Source organism: Pituophis catenifer, unplaced genomic scaffold (genome assembly GCF_029215685.1).
Source record: "Pituophis catenifer annectens isolate HBS135680 unplaced genomic scaffold, rPitCat1.0.hap2 SCAF_7, whole genome shotgun sequence".
NCBI lineage: Eukaryota > Metazoa > Chordata > Lepidosauria > Squamata > Colubridae > Pituophis > Pituophis catenifer.
Window position 1 is genome coordinate 89,860,939 of NW_027256887.1, and position 13,850 is coordinate 89,874,788.

A 13,850-nucleotide genomic window follows, 5' to 3' on the forward strand; every position below is an offset into this window, starting at 1 on the left:
AAAAGGTGGCAGGATCTCTGTCCAGCTGGTCCATTTTTATCAGGGTGCCTGGTAAAGAAGGGAATCGTCTCACAGCCAGAAGGTTCCTCTTGGATGACCCGCCGGCTGCCTGGCGTGGTGGAGTCCTTGCAGCGGGAGGTTGATGTGCAAACCCTGCGGAGGGACCTGGAGGAGGAAGAGCTGGTCCCCGTGGGGGGAAGATTGCGGGGGGGGGACGGAGGGGTGGCCTGACTCAGTGCTTCCAAGCAGGACGGGCTGGTTGCCTCTCACAATCCTGCAGCCCCACCTCTGCCTGGCTGCCTCTGCTGCGATGGTCCAGCACAGTGTTCGCCTGGGCTCGGCTGTTGCTTTGGCGTGGGGAAAGCGCCCCCTCTGCTGGCCATGAGGAGGCACTGCAGCTCCACGCTTGGCTGGTTGCTTCTGGTGAAGGGTTGGGTCTGGGGAGCAATTGCAGCAGCCACATCTGGCCAACAAGACAGGGTCCCCATAGACATCCATCCATTCATCTGTCTGTCATCATCTATATCTATCTTCTATCTATTTAATCTCTCTATCTTCTCTCTCTCTCTCTAATCTCTCTTCCATCTATCTACTATCTGTCTATCTTCTATCTATTTATCACTCATATGTATCCAACAACTCTGCAGGCGTCTTGGTGCATGGCCCGCAGTTCCCAGCTGCAGGCAGTAAGGTTTAGGTGAGGACAGGGGGTTGTGAGCCCAATTGAGAAGAAGAGGCGAGAAGTTGCATACTGTGTTAATAATAATAACAGTAATAATAACAACAACAACTTTATTGTCATTGTACGTATATACACAGTATACCCATACAGCGAAATTCACTTAACACCCAAAGACCAAGTCCAACACACATAACAATCCCCAAACACACTCCCACCCACCACAATTCCCCACCCCTAAACCACCCAAACATCCACACAACAGACCAAGTAATGCTGTCCAACAGCTCACCGATGGTGGCCCTTTAGTTCATTGTTCATTGTTAACCTGCCTGGGCCAGTTCAGGGGAAAGAGGGACATGCCCCCCCCCCCGCCCCGTGTTTCCTTGCAAAACCATTCTGCCTGGAAGAGGTTGACCTGAGTGGGAAGCTCCCTTCTCTGAAAGAACCCCCAAGACAGGCCGGGAGCATCAGGGCTTCAGCCTTCTCTCCTGGACAGGCCGGAGAGTCCAGGCCCCTGGCCTGCTAGACATAAGAGGATTGGAAGCCCAGCCTGTCTCTTCCTGGATCTCCCTCGCAGGCAGGGCGGCTGTGAAATGGGAAATCAAAGCAGGGGGGCTGCTCAAAGGAAGCTTGCGGAGAGCACTGCTTGGGGGGGATCCCTCTGGATCCAGCCTCCAGGCCTCTGGGGAGCCCCTGTGCAGCCTGCCCCAAATTCAACCTCGAGAAGCAGCACCTGTGCCCAGTTTCTAAGCCTGGAACCAGAACCGTCTGCTTGGTCTGCAGCGCAGCCCCACGCACATCAGGGCGCCCCCCCCCCCCCCCCGTGTCATTAGCTCCTGGGCAGCCTCCCCACTGCCCGAGCATCACCACAGCTCTTGACCCCGAGGGCCACACGCAAGCGAGGGCTGCTTTGTGGGCCAGTCTGTTCTGGGGTATCGTCCGTACAGAGTTTGTCCCCCGGGCAGAGGTGACATGGAGATTGGTTGGTCTTGATGCGTGCCCAGTGGAACGGGCATCAGGGGTAGCGTTGGAGGCTCCCCCACACTCGTTTCCATGACCCCTGGCCCCATCTCAGAGAAGCCATGGATCAAGATGAGGCTCTTGGTGCCTCTTCCTCTGCAGCCGAGCGAAGGGGAACTGGGCTCGAAGCTCCATGGGGCACCTGGGATGGGCGTGTGGTGGGATGGTGGCGGGTGGCCTTCCCCTCCGGCTGGGGGTTCTGAAGAAGGCTGCTCTTTCCCCACAGAGACGAGAGAAGACCGGACCAAGAGGCTCTTCCGACATTACACCGTGGGCTCCTATGACAACTTCACTTCACACAGGTGAGCTCTGCTGCCTCGGATCCCCCTTGGGTGTTGGTGGGCTCCTGGTCCAAATGACTGCTAGCCTTGCAGGGTATTGAGTGTGTGTGTGTGTGAGAGAGAGAGAGAGAGAGAGAGAAGGAGGGAGGGAATAAATGAATGAGCATGGTTTTATGCCTTCTTCATAAGGAGCTTTGGAAGGGTGGTTCAAAATGCCCTTAAAAAGATTGAAGGTTGTCCAAGCAAAGCACAATTTTGGGTTTAGAATGAAGGCAGCCCGGAGAGCCCCTGGTTGTAACGGCAGAGACACCGGGGGGGTGGGGGCTTGGTGGAGAAGCCATGGGCAGCATCTGGATGCTCTCAGGGGACCCCTGATTTCAAGGAAGGCCCTCAACTTCTCACAAGGTTCTGTGGGAGAGAAAAGGCGGACCAAAGGAGAGCCAAGGTGGCGCAGTGGTTAGGGTGCAGTACTACAGCTACTTCAGCTGACTGCTAGTTCAGCAGATCAGCGGATCAAATCTCACCGGCTCAAGGTTGACTCAGCCTTCCATCCTTCCGAGGTGGGTAAAATGAGGACCCAGATTGTTGGGGGCAATATGCTATTTAGGATACTGTCTTTGGTGTAAGCCGCCCAGAGTCCTCGGCATAGAAATATGACTAATAAAATAAATAAATAAAATAAAGGGGTGCTCCCCATTTTTACGAGGGAAGATTGGGGAACAGCGGAACGAGAGGCTGGGCCCTTCAGCATCCATTTCAGTCGGTCGTCATTAAAGACAATGTCAGGTTGTGGGGTTTTCTGTGCTGCCTTGAAGCCCCCGGGGCCCTGAACCTGCTCTTTCAGGAAGGCTCTTAAAACGCAGCGCTCTCTGCAGGGCATTTTCTGACCCTGCGCTGCCATGGGGACACCATTCCCTGGCATTGGTGTGGATAGTAAAACCTATTGTGTTGCTGGGTGCTGTTTTCCAAACTCGTGTTTTTGCTTAGTTTTGTTTTGATACGTTGTGCGTGGCCTAGAGTTGCTCGGATGCTCGAGGGGGCCTTCCCATGGGAGGAGGGAAGATTTATGCTCTGCTAGTCGCTGCTGACTATCGTGGGGCTCGATAGTTTCAAGGCCGTTGAGCCCAAGGAGAATTGCAGGGTCAGTGGCCAGCATGACATCGCAGAGCGCTGTTTCCTCCCCACTGAAGTGGTAGCTGTTTATCTACTCGCATTTGCATGCTTTGCTCCCTGCCAGTAGTTCCCCCCACTTCACGTGGGGCAGACTTGGCAGTTGTTAGCAGGGAATGCTGCATGTGGCATGGGTGTGACTTAAGGCTGGTGAGCTAGTTTGCATCTTCTGAAGGATGTCCACAAGGCATGGTCAGAAAAAGTCAAGAAGGCAACTGACCCAATCCTGAAATCCATGCTCTGCCATTATGCAACCCTCTTTCCTTTTTTAAAGGGACAAAGCCTCAACCCTGCCTTTTTTGACCAGACCCCCAGATACACCTCCCCCCTTCCTGCATTTTCTCTGTCTCAGTCAACAGAACAGGGGTCTCCAAACTTGTGTCCACTTTAAGACTTGTGGACTTCAGCTGCTAGAAGATTGAGCTTTGCAGGTGTGAGGAATAAATGACAAAAAGTATGATGTGAAATCAAAGTAGAAAAAGAAATTTAGGGGGAAAAATCAGATTCTTGTGAATAGATAGCAATAATAAATTCTCCAGTGCTTTGAACTCAGTGAGGGTTCCTGGTTCTGATGCCACCTATGTTAGAAGAATCTCCCCAGGCTGCTTGCCTCCCCCTGGGAACGATCAGATACGGTTTCATGTACCTTGGGGGAGATAAAGCTTATGACGCTTGCAGCTGCGCAAGGACTCCAAGCTACGCCCTCGCTTGACTCCTCCTTCCAGCCTGGCTGGCAGTTTCCGCACCCTGTGCCTCCTTCCCCCGTCTGTCCAGTGGGGGTTTTTAGTGCAGGATTTCCAGCCCAGCTCAAGAAAATAACAGAGGAGGGGGGGCTTTGCATCCCCTCTCCACAATTCAGAAATATATGAGTCAATAAACTTCGTGCCAGCCACGAAGCACAAGAGGGAGCTTTGAAGCCCCCCACCCAACTTGTTTGCAGAGCAACTTGAGATGAGAATTAAAAGTCCCAAGAAGCCAAATCTTTTTATATAAGGAAATTATTAGGAAAAATAGATGGAGCCCTGGTGACACAGTGATTAAAGTACAGTATTGCAGGCTGACTCTGCCCACAGCCAGGAGTTCGATCCTGACTGGCTCAAGGTTGACTCATCCTTCCATCCTTCCGTGGTTGGTAAAATGAGGATCCAGATTGTTGGGGGCAAAGAGGCTGGTCCTGCGAACTGCTCAGAGAGAGTTACAAAAACACTGTGGAGTGGTATAGGGTACACGTCTTAAGTGCTATTGCTAATGCTGAAAAGGAGGGAAGGAAAGAATTGGACATAGATGATTGCAAAGAACACATTAAACTAACCGGCTTCCATAAATGTTTTCAGTCTTCATTACAAAAGGCTCTTTAGGAAGGCACCAGCCTTCTCTCCTGCTCAGGCATTCATAGGCAGCCCCTCCTCCTCCCTCCCTCCCTCCCTCCCCTCCATCCCGCAACAGAACAATAGAAAGGAGACGTTTTAGGAAGACGGAAGACCCTCCCATTATGAGGTCTGAATTTAGTGAGCAAATCAGAAATTATCGGGTGGCTAAGAACCTCCCCACTCACCTGCATGGCATGAACAAGGTGTTTCTCGTGGGGGATTAGCTCAGAAGGAGGAGGGTTTGGGAAGGAAAGGGTTGCATTTGCTCAAGCCGGCCAGCAGGGAATCCGTCAGGGGCTTTGGGGAAACGGATTAATTGGATGGTTGCTTTATGGTTTAGATTCATGCGTGTGAGAGAGACAGGGAGAGAACATGGATGCATCTGTGTTGGGCAGGTTTCTCAGGTTCAGGTTTCAGATTCACGAAATCCGCTTGCTCCAGTACCAATAAAGGGAAATGTTTGTAGCTCAGGCTTGAACTGGGGGTCCTCTGTGCTCTTGCAGACAGTCCGTGACCCAATTAGGGAACATGATCAGTGCTGGAAGTGGGGGGGGGTTTGCAGGGAGGAGGCGGAGGAGGACGGTGGGGTCTTTGGTGGTCTCTGAGCTTGGCAGTTTTCTTAGAAATGTTTCATGACCCACTAAGGAAAATCATCAGTGCTCAAATCTGTTTAATCCTGGTCTCCGGCCAGAGGACGTGGGGAGCCTCAGCTGCCAAGCGAAGCTTGGAGACCTCACCAGGATCTCGGCAGGACATCTGAGCAAGACAGGAAAGTCCCAGAGCCCAGGAGGGGTGGGGGAGGCATGGCATGAAGAGGGGATCTAGGAGAATCTTCTGGGGTGGTCTAAGGACTCTTGCCTTGGGTGGGGGGAGGGGGTTAGAATAGAATAACAGAGTTGGGAGGGACCTAGGAGGTCTTCTAGTCCAACCCTCTGCTTAGGCAGGAAACCCTACACCACTTCAGACAAACAGTTCTGTCGGCAAGTTGTTCCACTGGTTAATTGTTTCCATTCTCAGGAAATTTCTCCTTAGTTCTAAGTTGCTTCTATCCTTGATTAGTTTCCATCCATTGCTTCTCATCCTGCCTTCTGGTGCTTTGGAGAATAGCTTGACTCCCTCTTCTTTGTGGAAACCCCCTTGGAAGACTGCTATCATGTCTGCCCTAGTCCTTCTCTTCATCAAACTAGACATATCCAGTTTCTGCAACCGTTCTTCATATGTTTTAGCCTCCAGTCCCCTAATCCTCTTGGTTGCTCTTCTCTGCACTCTTTCTAGAGTCTCCACATCTTTTTTTATGCCATTCAGTATTCCAAGTGTGGCCTTACCAAGGCATTATAAAGTGGTATCAACACTTCATGTGATCTTGATTCTGTCCCTCTGTTTATGTAGTCTAGAACTATGTTGGCTTTTTTGGCAGCTGCTGCACACGGCTGGCTCATATCTAAATGGTTGTCACTAGGACTCCAAGATCCCTCTCACAGCTACTACTATTGAGCAAGGTACCACATATACGGTACCTGTGCATTTTGTTTTTCTTCCCTAAATGTAGAACCTTCCTTTTTTCACCGTTGAATTTCATTTTGTTAGCACCCAATGTTCAAGTCTGCCAAGATCCTTCTGTGTCTTGAGCCTTTATCTTCTGGAGTGTTGGCTATTCCTGCAAGCTTGATGTCATTTGCAAATTCGATGAGTTCCCCATCTATCCTCTCATCCAAGTCATTGATGAAGATGTTGAAGAGCACTGGGCCTAAAACAGAGTCCTGGGGTACTCCATTGCATACTTCCCTCCATGTAGATGCAGTTCCATTGAGGACTCCACGTTGAGTGCGGTTGGTCAGCCAGTTACAAATCCATCTGGTGGTGAGGCTGCCTAACCCACATTTTTCTACTTTATCTAGTAGTAGGTTATGGTCTACTTTATCAAATGCCTTACTGAAGTCCAAGTAAATTATATCGACAGCATTCATCTGGTCCACTAATTTTGTCACTTTGTCAAAGAATGCACTAAGATTAGTCTGGCATGATCTGTTTTTGACAAACCCATGTTGGCTTTTGGTTATTACTTTGTTTGCTTTTAGGTGTTTGGTGATTCATTGTTTGATTATCTTTATGTTAGAAGACCTCCAAGGTCCCTTCCAGCCCTAGGACTCTATGATTTTATGAACAAAGAGGAGAAGAGCAGGGAGATGGAATGACACTGAGAGAGAGAGAGAGAGAGAGAGAGAGAGAGAGAGAGAGAGAGAGAGAGAGAGAGAGAGAGAGAGAGAGAGAGAGAGAGAGAGAGAGAGAGAGAGAGGTTGCAACATGTTGCAAGGGGGAGGGGAATGCTGCCAAGAAACCCCTATGGGTGTGGGGGGGTCTCTGCTCATCCTGAGCTCCCCCTTATGGAGTCAGCTGCAGAGAGGGAGACGGCCTCATCAGGCACCTTAAATTCAGCCCTAATGTGCTTTAATGTATGTGAACCATGTTGATCACAAATCCGAAGCAGCCTGCTCCAGCTTGTTCCCCAAATCGTGGTTAATTAAATCCCGTTCAGCAGAGGCTGGGATCATTCCTCACCTCCAGGTCATCTTTCTCAAAGCTACATCTTCCCTTCATTTTGTACAGCCTCTAATTGCCTTAAATGCTTAATGAACAGCGATGAGGAATAAAATGGATTATTTCACTGGTCCTCTTTAAAAACAGTTTTAAAGAATTGTCTTCTTTTGTTGGGCATTCTCTGCTCATCTGAAAAAAGGCAGGTTAAACTCTTCGGGGGAACTTTCAGCCCTAGGCAGCTTTCTTGCAAGAGAAGGGGGGCACATCTGTCCTGCCCAATATACTAGCTGGATTCTGGGCCTTGGAACGTCTGATGGCTCCATGATGGCTGGCAGCTTTTCAGCCCAGAGGGAGGCCTTTTTCTCTGCATACATTGATCTGTCTCTGAAATCGGGGGAGGGGATCATTAAGAGAGCCCATCCTGCTGATCTTGTTAGGTGCCCACAATATAAAAAAGATGTTGAGATTCTGGAAAGTGTGCAGAGAAGAGCAACAAAGATAGAGGACTGGAGGCTAAAACAAATGAAGAACGGTTGCAGGAACTGGGCATGGCCAGTCTAGAGAAAAGAAGGACTGGGGTGACGTGATAGCAGTCTTCCAATATTTGAGGGGCTGCCAGAAAGAAGAAGGGGGGAGGGTCAATTTATTTTCCAAAGCACCAGAAGGCAAGACAAGAAACAATGGATGGAAACTAACCAAGGAGAGAAGCAACCTGGGATTAAGGAGAAATTACCTGACAGTTAGAATAATTAACCAGTGGAACGGTTGTCATCAGAGCTGTGAATGCTCCAATCCTGGAAGTTTTTAAGAAGAGAATGGGCAGCCATTTGTCCAGAAAGCTTGAGCAGAGGTTGGACTAGAAGACCTCCAAGGTCCCTTCCAGCTCTGTTACTCTGTGACTCCGACTTGGGTGTGCATAGCCCTTTCTACTAAGATAAGCACGTCCTTGAATCACCAGCCCCAATTCGAGGTCAATGCAGTCCAACTTTCCAGCAACTGGGGAGCACCAGACGTGTTCAGAAAGGAAAATCCATTCTTTTGGGTTCCTTCAACATCAGATTGGATTGGGTTGTGTTGCACTGAGTGCTTTATTTGGCCAAGTGTGATTAGACACACAAGGAATTGGTCCCCAGTGCAGAAGCTCCAAGCATACGTGCAAAGGAACAGAACCATCATCACGCCCATAAAAGGGGAAGTAAAGAAGATAAGAAGAAGGATAAATAATACTACTACAGACATACTACATGGGCAAATACACACAGACAGACAGATACTGCCAGAATTAGGTGTTCAGCAGAGTGATGGACGAGGGAAAAAACTGTTCCTGTGTCTAGTCGTTCTGGATATTGTGGCTTTTCAGTAACAAGCCAATTTCTGAGCAGATAAAGGCATATTCCAAAGATGCCCTGGCCCATCTTTCCAAGTTCTCCAAGGAGGACCCCGGTCAAAGGTCAAGATCGGAGTCATGTACGGACACGTGCTTGCCTGGTGATGCAATGCCTGCCTGCCTTCTTCATGAAATAGGCCCATTTGGTGCAGGATCTCAGAACCTCTGGAAATTCAGCAGCCCGGGTTCTTTGAGGGTTCATGACGGTGCCGTCCATGGGAAGCTTAAGGTCAACAGAAGGACCGGCTCAACCCTCCCCACCCAGAGATGCTTCCCAGGGGTGTGAAACCAGCCAGAGGATAGAAAAAAACTCAGCATAAGAAGCAGCATAAGATCGGGAGATGCGGAGAGAAGAAAGAGAGACAGCAAAGTCATACTCCACTCAGAATCGAGGGTGCAGCTGTAGGGGTGGTCAACAGAATTAAGTATCTGGAAGTGCAGATAACTAACAATCTGAATTGGTCTCTCCAAATGTCATTCTGAGTGAAGCGTGCAAACCAGCATCTGCATTTCCTGTATTGAATGAGGAGAGCACAACTTTCTCCTGTCCTGACCACTTTTTACAGAGGCATGATTGAGAGTGTTTTAACAAACTGCATCCATGTTTGGTTTGGTGGCGGCAGCGCCTCAGGTAGAAAGTTCCTACAGAGAGTGGTGAGGACAGCCAAGGAGGTTATTGGAAGCTCACTTCCCGTTATTCAGGATGCTGCTTATAAGTGCTCTGTGCTTAGAGCTCAAAGCATTGCTAGAGACCCCACACACCCACTTCACGGTCTGATTCTGTTGCTCCCCTCTGGGAGGAGGTTTCAAAGTATTTCTAGCAGGACTAACAATTTCTGTAACAGCTTTGTTCCCTGCGCCATCCATCTGGTAAACTCGCAAGATTCGTTTCTCTTGCCATGTGCATTTATACATCCAAACTAGACTTTGTTATTTCTCTGGGTCACCTATGTGGGTATATATATAATTTTGTATTTATTTATTTATTCTTATTTATTTATTTGGTCGTGTTTAGGTAGTGCATACTGGAGGTGGTGGCCCTTTGAGAGCTCTACGCAAGAAAATTTATGCCGATTAGCGTACACTCAAAGTAACAATAGTTAGAACAACTATTCTTAGACTTAGAATAAGAACCTGGCTACTCCTAGAACCGCCAAGAGTCGGCTACAACTGAAGCACCAGGTTGGGGGTGGAGGAGAGCAAGGCCGAGGAGTGGGCTTGTCTGACTCCGGCTGATTTTTGCCCCTTCCTCTGGGTGCCGCTTCCTTGTCTCGCACCTCGAATTGTGAGTGCCGTTTCCATGGCAACGGTGCTGTCCGTGCAGAGGAGCCTTACTTACAGGGTCTGTTGGCCCAACCCCTCTTAAGCTGTGTGTAGCGTTGTGGTATCCCCCGTGCCCGTCCTTCCTGCTCCTCAGCCTCCACGGGGCTGCCTTCACGGAACACGCGTGTGAGACGAATCTTAAGAGTGAGTGGGCGGAAGGGACACGCCAGGAGTGGCCTGCAAGAGGAAGGCAGGAGGTTGTGCGCAAACCCAACAAATGCTCAGGAAGGGTCAAGCAGCCCGGGGGATGCCCAACTCCTCCTTTTAGTTGCGCCCACCAAGCTGTGCGCCCTCGGCCAAGGAGTGTAGAGGAGGAGAAAAGGAATGAGAGAGGTAGACTGGTTGAGATGCATTTGGTGGTTGGACAAGAGGTTTGGTTTAAGGCAACCAGAGTTTTTCCCTCCTTCTTTTAGCCTCTAAACCAGGATTTCTCAAGCTTGGCAATTTTAAGACCTTTGGGCTTCAACTGGGTGTTGCCAAGGTTGGAAAAGCTGCTATAAACGTAGAATTCTAGAGTTGGCCAAAGCCAGGGAAGAAGTCCATCTCCTGCCCGGGACAAGACTCCAAGGGACAACCATCCACTTGGCTGGAGGACATCCCAGAAGACGACCCCACAATTCCCGTGGGCACCATCACCTAGACACGTGGGGCCACCTTCTCCACTGGACGTTCCCAGGCAGAGGTTGGCCAGTGGTCCAGGGGGCCCATTCTTACCTTTCTCCTCCTGCCCTGAGCAGAGGTGGGGGCCCCAGGGCCCCTTTCCAGAAGGGGTGGAGGCTCCGTGCTGGAGAACAGGAAGGCCCACCTGGTGCTGAAGGACGCATTCACACAAGAGCAGCTATTAAAAGAAACGATCAGTTCTTGACTCAACTTCCCAGATATTTTAAAACAAGAAACCTACTTGCACTGCACTAATAGATTTACATATTATATATTGTTTTATATATATATATATATATATAGTGAGTGCCAGTTTGGTCTAGTCAGTGGTTAAGGCACCAGGCTAAAGAGTGGGGGATCGTGAGTTCAAGTCCTGCCTAGTTGGGAAATCCCCAGTTGGGATTTTGGTCCAATTCCTCTCTTTCAGCCCAGGCAACCTCAAAGGGTTGTTGTTAGGGGGGAAAGGTTGGAGGAAGGCGTGTTAGGTATGTTCGCATCAGGCTCTTCCTTCGGCTGCAAAGCCGGGTTTCCTTGTTACATTTTATGTATTAAATTTATACTCCGCCCATTTCAGCTGGGGAAATCACTCCGGCTGGAAACTTTTGGCTCTTCCTGCTGGGTGGGAGATGACCTGCCTCTGGTTGCTGGGGGGAGGGAGAGATACATGGGGGGGGCAGGCTTGCCTAGGGAAAAGTCTGCTTAGCTAAGCGAGACCCCCGTCCCTCCAGGGAGAGGGGTTCGATCCGTGCTTGGCCCTCTGTGGTGCTGTGGCCTAAAGGCAGGTGGGCAGCCTCATGCAGCCCCCGTCAGAAGAGGCTCACTGAGGGCAGCAGCCTCAGTTCCAGGGCAGGCTAATATCGGGGGGGGGGGGGGGAATAGCTAGATCTCTTGGTGGCCCTCCATCCACGTACAAAGCAGGCTTGAGCCAGCAAAGGCTCCCAAGGCTGCTGCTTTGTCTCTTTCTCAGGGGGGCTGCGGTTTGAGTACTGTAAAGGTTAGGAATGACCACTGTGCCAGCTGGCCTTTTCCTTGACTGAGGAAGCAAAGGGGGCCTTTTCCACCCAAGAATCTGCAGTATCCGACGACCCCTCCCCCCAGCAGGTGAAGGCGGGGAGGAGTGTCTGCTTGGCTGAAGGGGGCCACGGAGGCTGTGTGGCTGGGGGCGGTGGGTTGGGCCAGAGAGGGGGGGCTCTGTGTGTGTGTGAGAGAGAGAGAGAGAGAAGGGGGTCTGCTGCAGTCAGGGTGAGCCCAGCACTCTCGGGTGAAAAGGCGTCTCTGCCCCCCTCCCCAACCAGGGCTGGTTCTGGACTTTTCTGGGTCCCCAGGATTTGGGGAGGGGCTCGCAGACCTCCGGGAAGCCCGTGCTGCAGTGGGGAGGGGGCGGGACTTGGAGCAGGTGGGGGCGCTGCCTCCCCCTCCCGAAATCCAAAGCGAGGATGTGCAGGGAGGGAGCCCCTCCCCCCGCCCCGCTTCTTCCATTGAGGACCACAAGCCCGGCCCTCTCCCCCCGCCCCTCCGAATGACAGGCGGTTCCTTAGCAACGGGGGAGGACCGGAGCCCGAGAGAAAGTCCATCCCCGGGAACTTCGCCCCCCCCTCCCAACAAGGGAGCCGCTCCCCTCCCTCCCTCCCCGCGGCGGGCGGCGTGAGGATGGACCGCGCTCCGCCCGCCTCCCGTGCCGGCCGCGGCGGCTCCCTTGCTCGGCGGCCGCGGCGTCCCCGGGCTCAGCCGGCGCGCGGCGTCCAGGGGCAGGTGAGCGGGCGGGCGGAGGGGCGGCGGGGGGGTGGTCCGGGCGGCGGCGGCTGCCATGAGCGCGTGGCTGGGCGGAGGCGCCCCCCGCGCCAGGCTGCCCCCCAGCCTCCTCTTGCTCTGCTCTCTCCTGCCCAGCGACTACATCATCGAGGAGAAGGCGGCCGTCCTGCAGAAACGGGAGCATGAGGGCTTCGGCTTCGTCCTGCGCGGGGCCAAAGGTAAGCCTCGTGGTCTTGGGGGCCCCGTGCAGAAGGCCGAGGGGCTTCCTTTCTGGAGACCCCCAGGAAGCTCCCCCCCCCGTTGGCACCCGGAGGAGAAAACTCGGCTGAAGGGGGGGGGGTGCATGGGTGCTGCCTGGGGGGAGGGAGGGATGGGCTGGGGGAAGGACCCACCTGCTGCTGGGATGGGCGGAAGAAAATGCGGGGGGGGGGGGTGAGGTTTGCCCTCTCCACTGTGAGGGTCCAAGATTCAGCAAAGCAGCAGGCAGAGGGAGGGAGGGTCTCATCCTCCCCCTCCCCACTTTCCTCCTCCTCCACCCCTCCCTTTATCTGCATCAGCCTTCCTTCCGTCAGCCTCCCCTTCCCCAGCTGACCTGGGTGGAGCTCAGCGGAGCCCATTTCTGCCCTCTCCTCCCACCCCCCTCAGGGGCAGGGGCAGCTCTCCGGAGGGCCAACCCAGAGGAGGTCTCCCTGCTTGGGGCATGGCTCCTTCTTCTCCCTCAGAGGTGGGGGGGGTCAAAGACCCAGCCGGCTTCTCCTCTCTTCAGCCTTCCTGCACTTCCCTGCTGATTCCCAGGTGCAGGTCGTGTGATGCTGCAGCCACCTTTGTCTCCACGAAACGGACGGGGGGGGGGTGGACGGCCTGGGGCTTGGCCGATGACCGAAGCCTTGGGCAGCAAATGGAGGCATGGGTTTTGTGAGAAGGACCCTGCCTGAGTAGGGAAGGAGCTTTGTGGAGACCCCCAGCAACCACGCTGCCTCATGCTGACCAGGAGAAGCTGGGGAGGAACAAGCCGGCTTCTGTAGAGTTCCTGGCCATCCGAGACTGGTTGAAGGAAGGGCCGTGGAGATGCAGGAGAGGAGAGGTCCTCTTCCAGGGGGACCTGAGTGGGGGCAGCCCCAAATGCAGCGAGACATGGAACCAGGGAGCCCAATGGGAGGAAGGCAGGTTCAGGTGAATGTAGGAAAGGGTCTTAATGTGAAGAGCATGTTGGGAAGACGTACTGAAGGTGTGGGTCCCTGTGCTAGCGCTTGCCCTAAATGGCCCTTACTAAGGGTCTTGCCCCCTCGACAGTAGAGAGTCCCCTCAAGCTTCCTCCTTGCCTCATCTTGTCCCAGGCCAGCTGAGGTTGTCCTGAGATGAACCAGGGTTACAATAGCATTTCCTCCCCCCCCCCCATGCCCCTTCCTTTATTCTGACACTGCCTGAAGACAGCCAGTCGTAGCCTTGGGGACCCCAGGAACTCTGAACAGAGGCAGGAAAAGGATGAGCAGGCTGGATGACCCATCTCAAGGGACATTTTATTTATTTATTTATTTATTTATTTATTTATTTATTTATTTATTTATTTATTTATTTATTTATTTATTTATTGTGATTTATATGCCGCCTTTCTCCCTAGGGACTCAAGGCGGCTTACAAAATGACAACTTCAATACAAATCACAA

The 13,850-nt window shown here is 52.3% G+C and overlaps 1 protein-coding gene across 1 annotated transcript in view; it reads left to right on the forward strand.

Annotated features, from left to right (window-relative positions):
* Positions 1–13,850, forward strand: part of SHANK3 (SH3 and multiple ankyrin repeat domains 3) — a 197,595-nt gene that overhangs the window by 130,944 nt on the left and 52,801 nt on the right. Inside the window, exons 13-14 of the mRNA XM_070947935.1 lie at positions 1,929–2,004; positions 12,319–12,401. Coding sequence (XP_070804036.1) covers positions 1,929–2,004; positions 12,319–12,401 — 159 coding nt within the window. The remainder of the gene's footprint in view (positions 1–1,928; positions 2,005–12,318; positions 12,402–13,850) is intronic.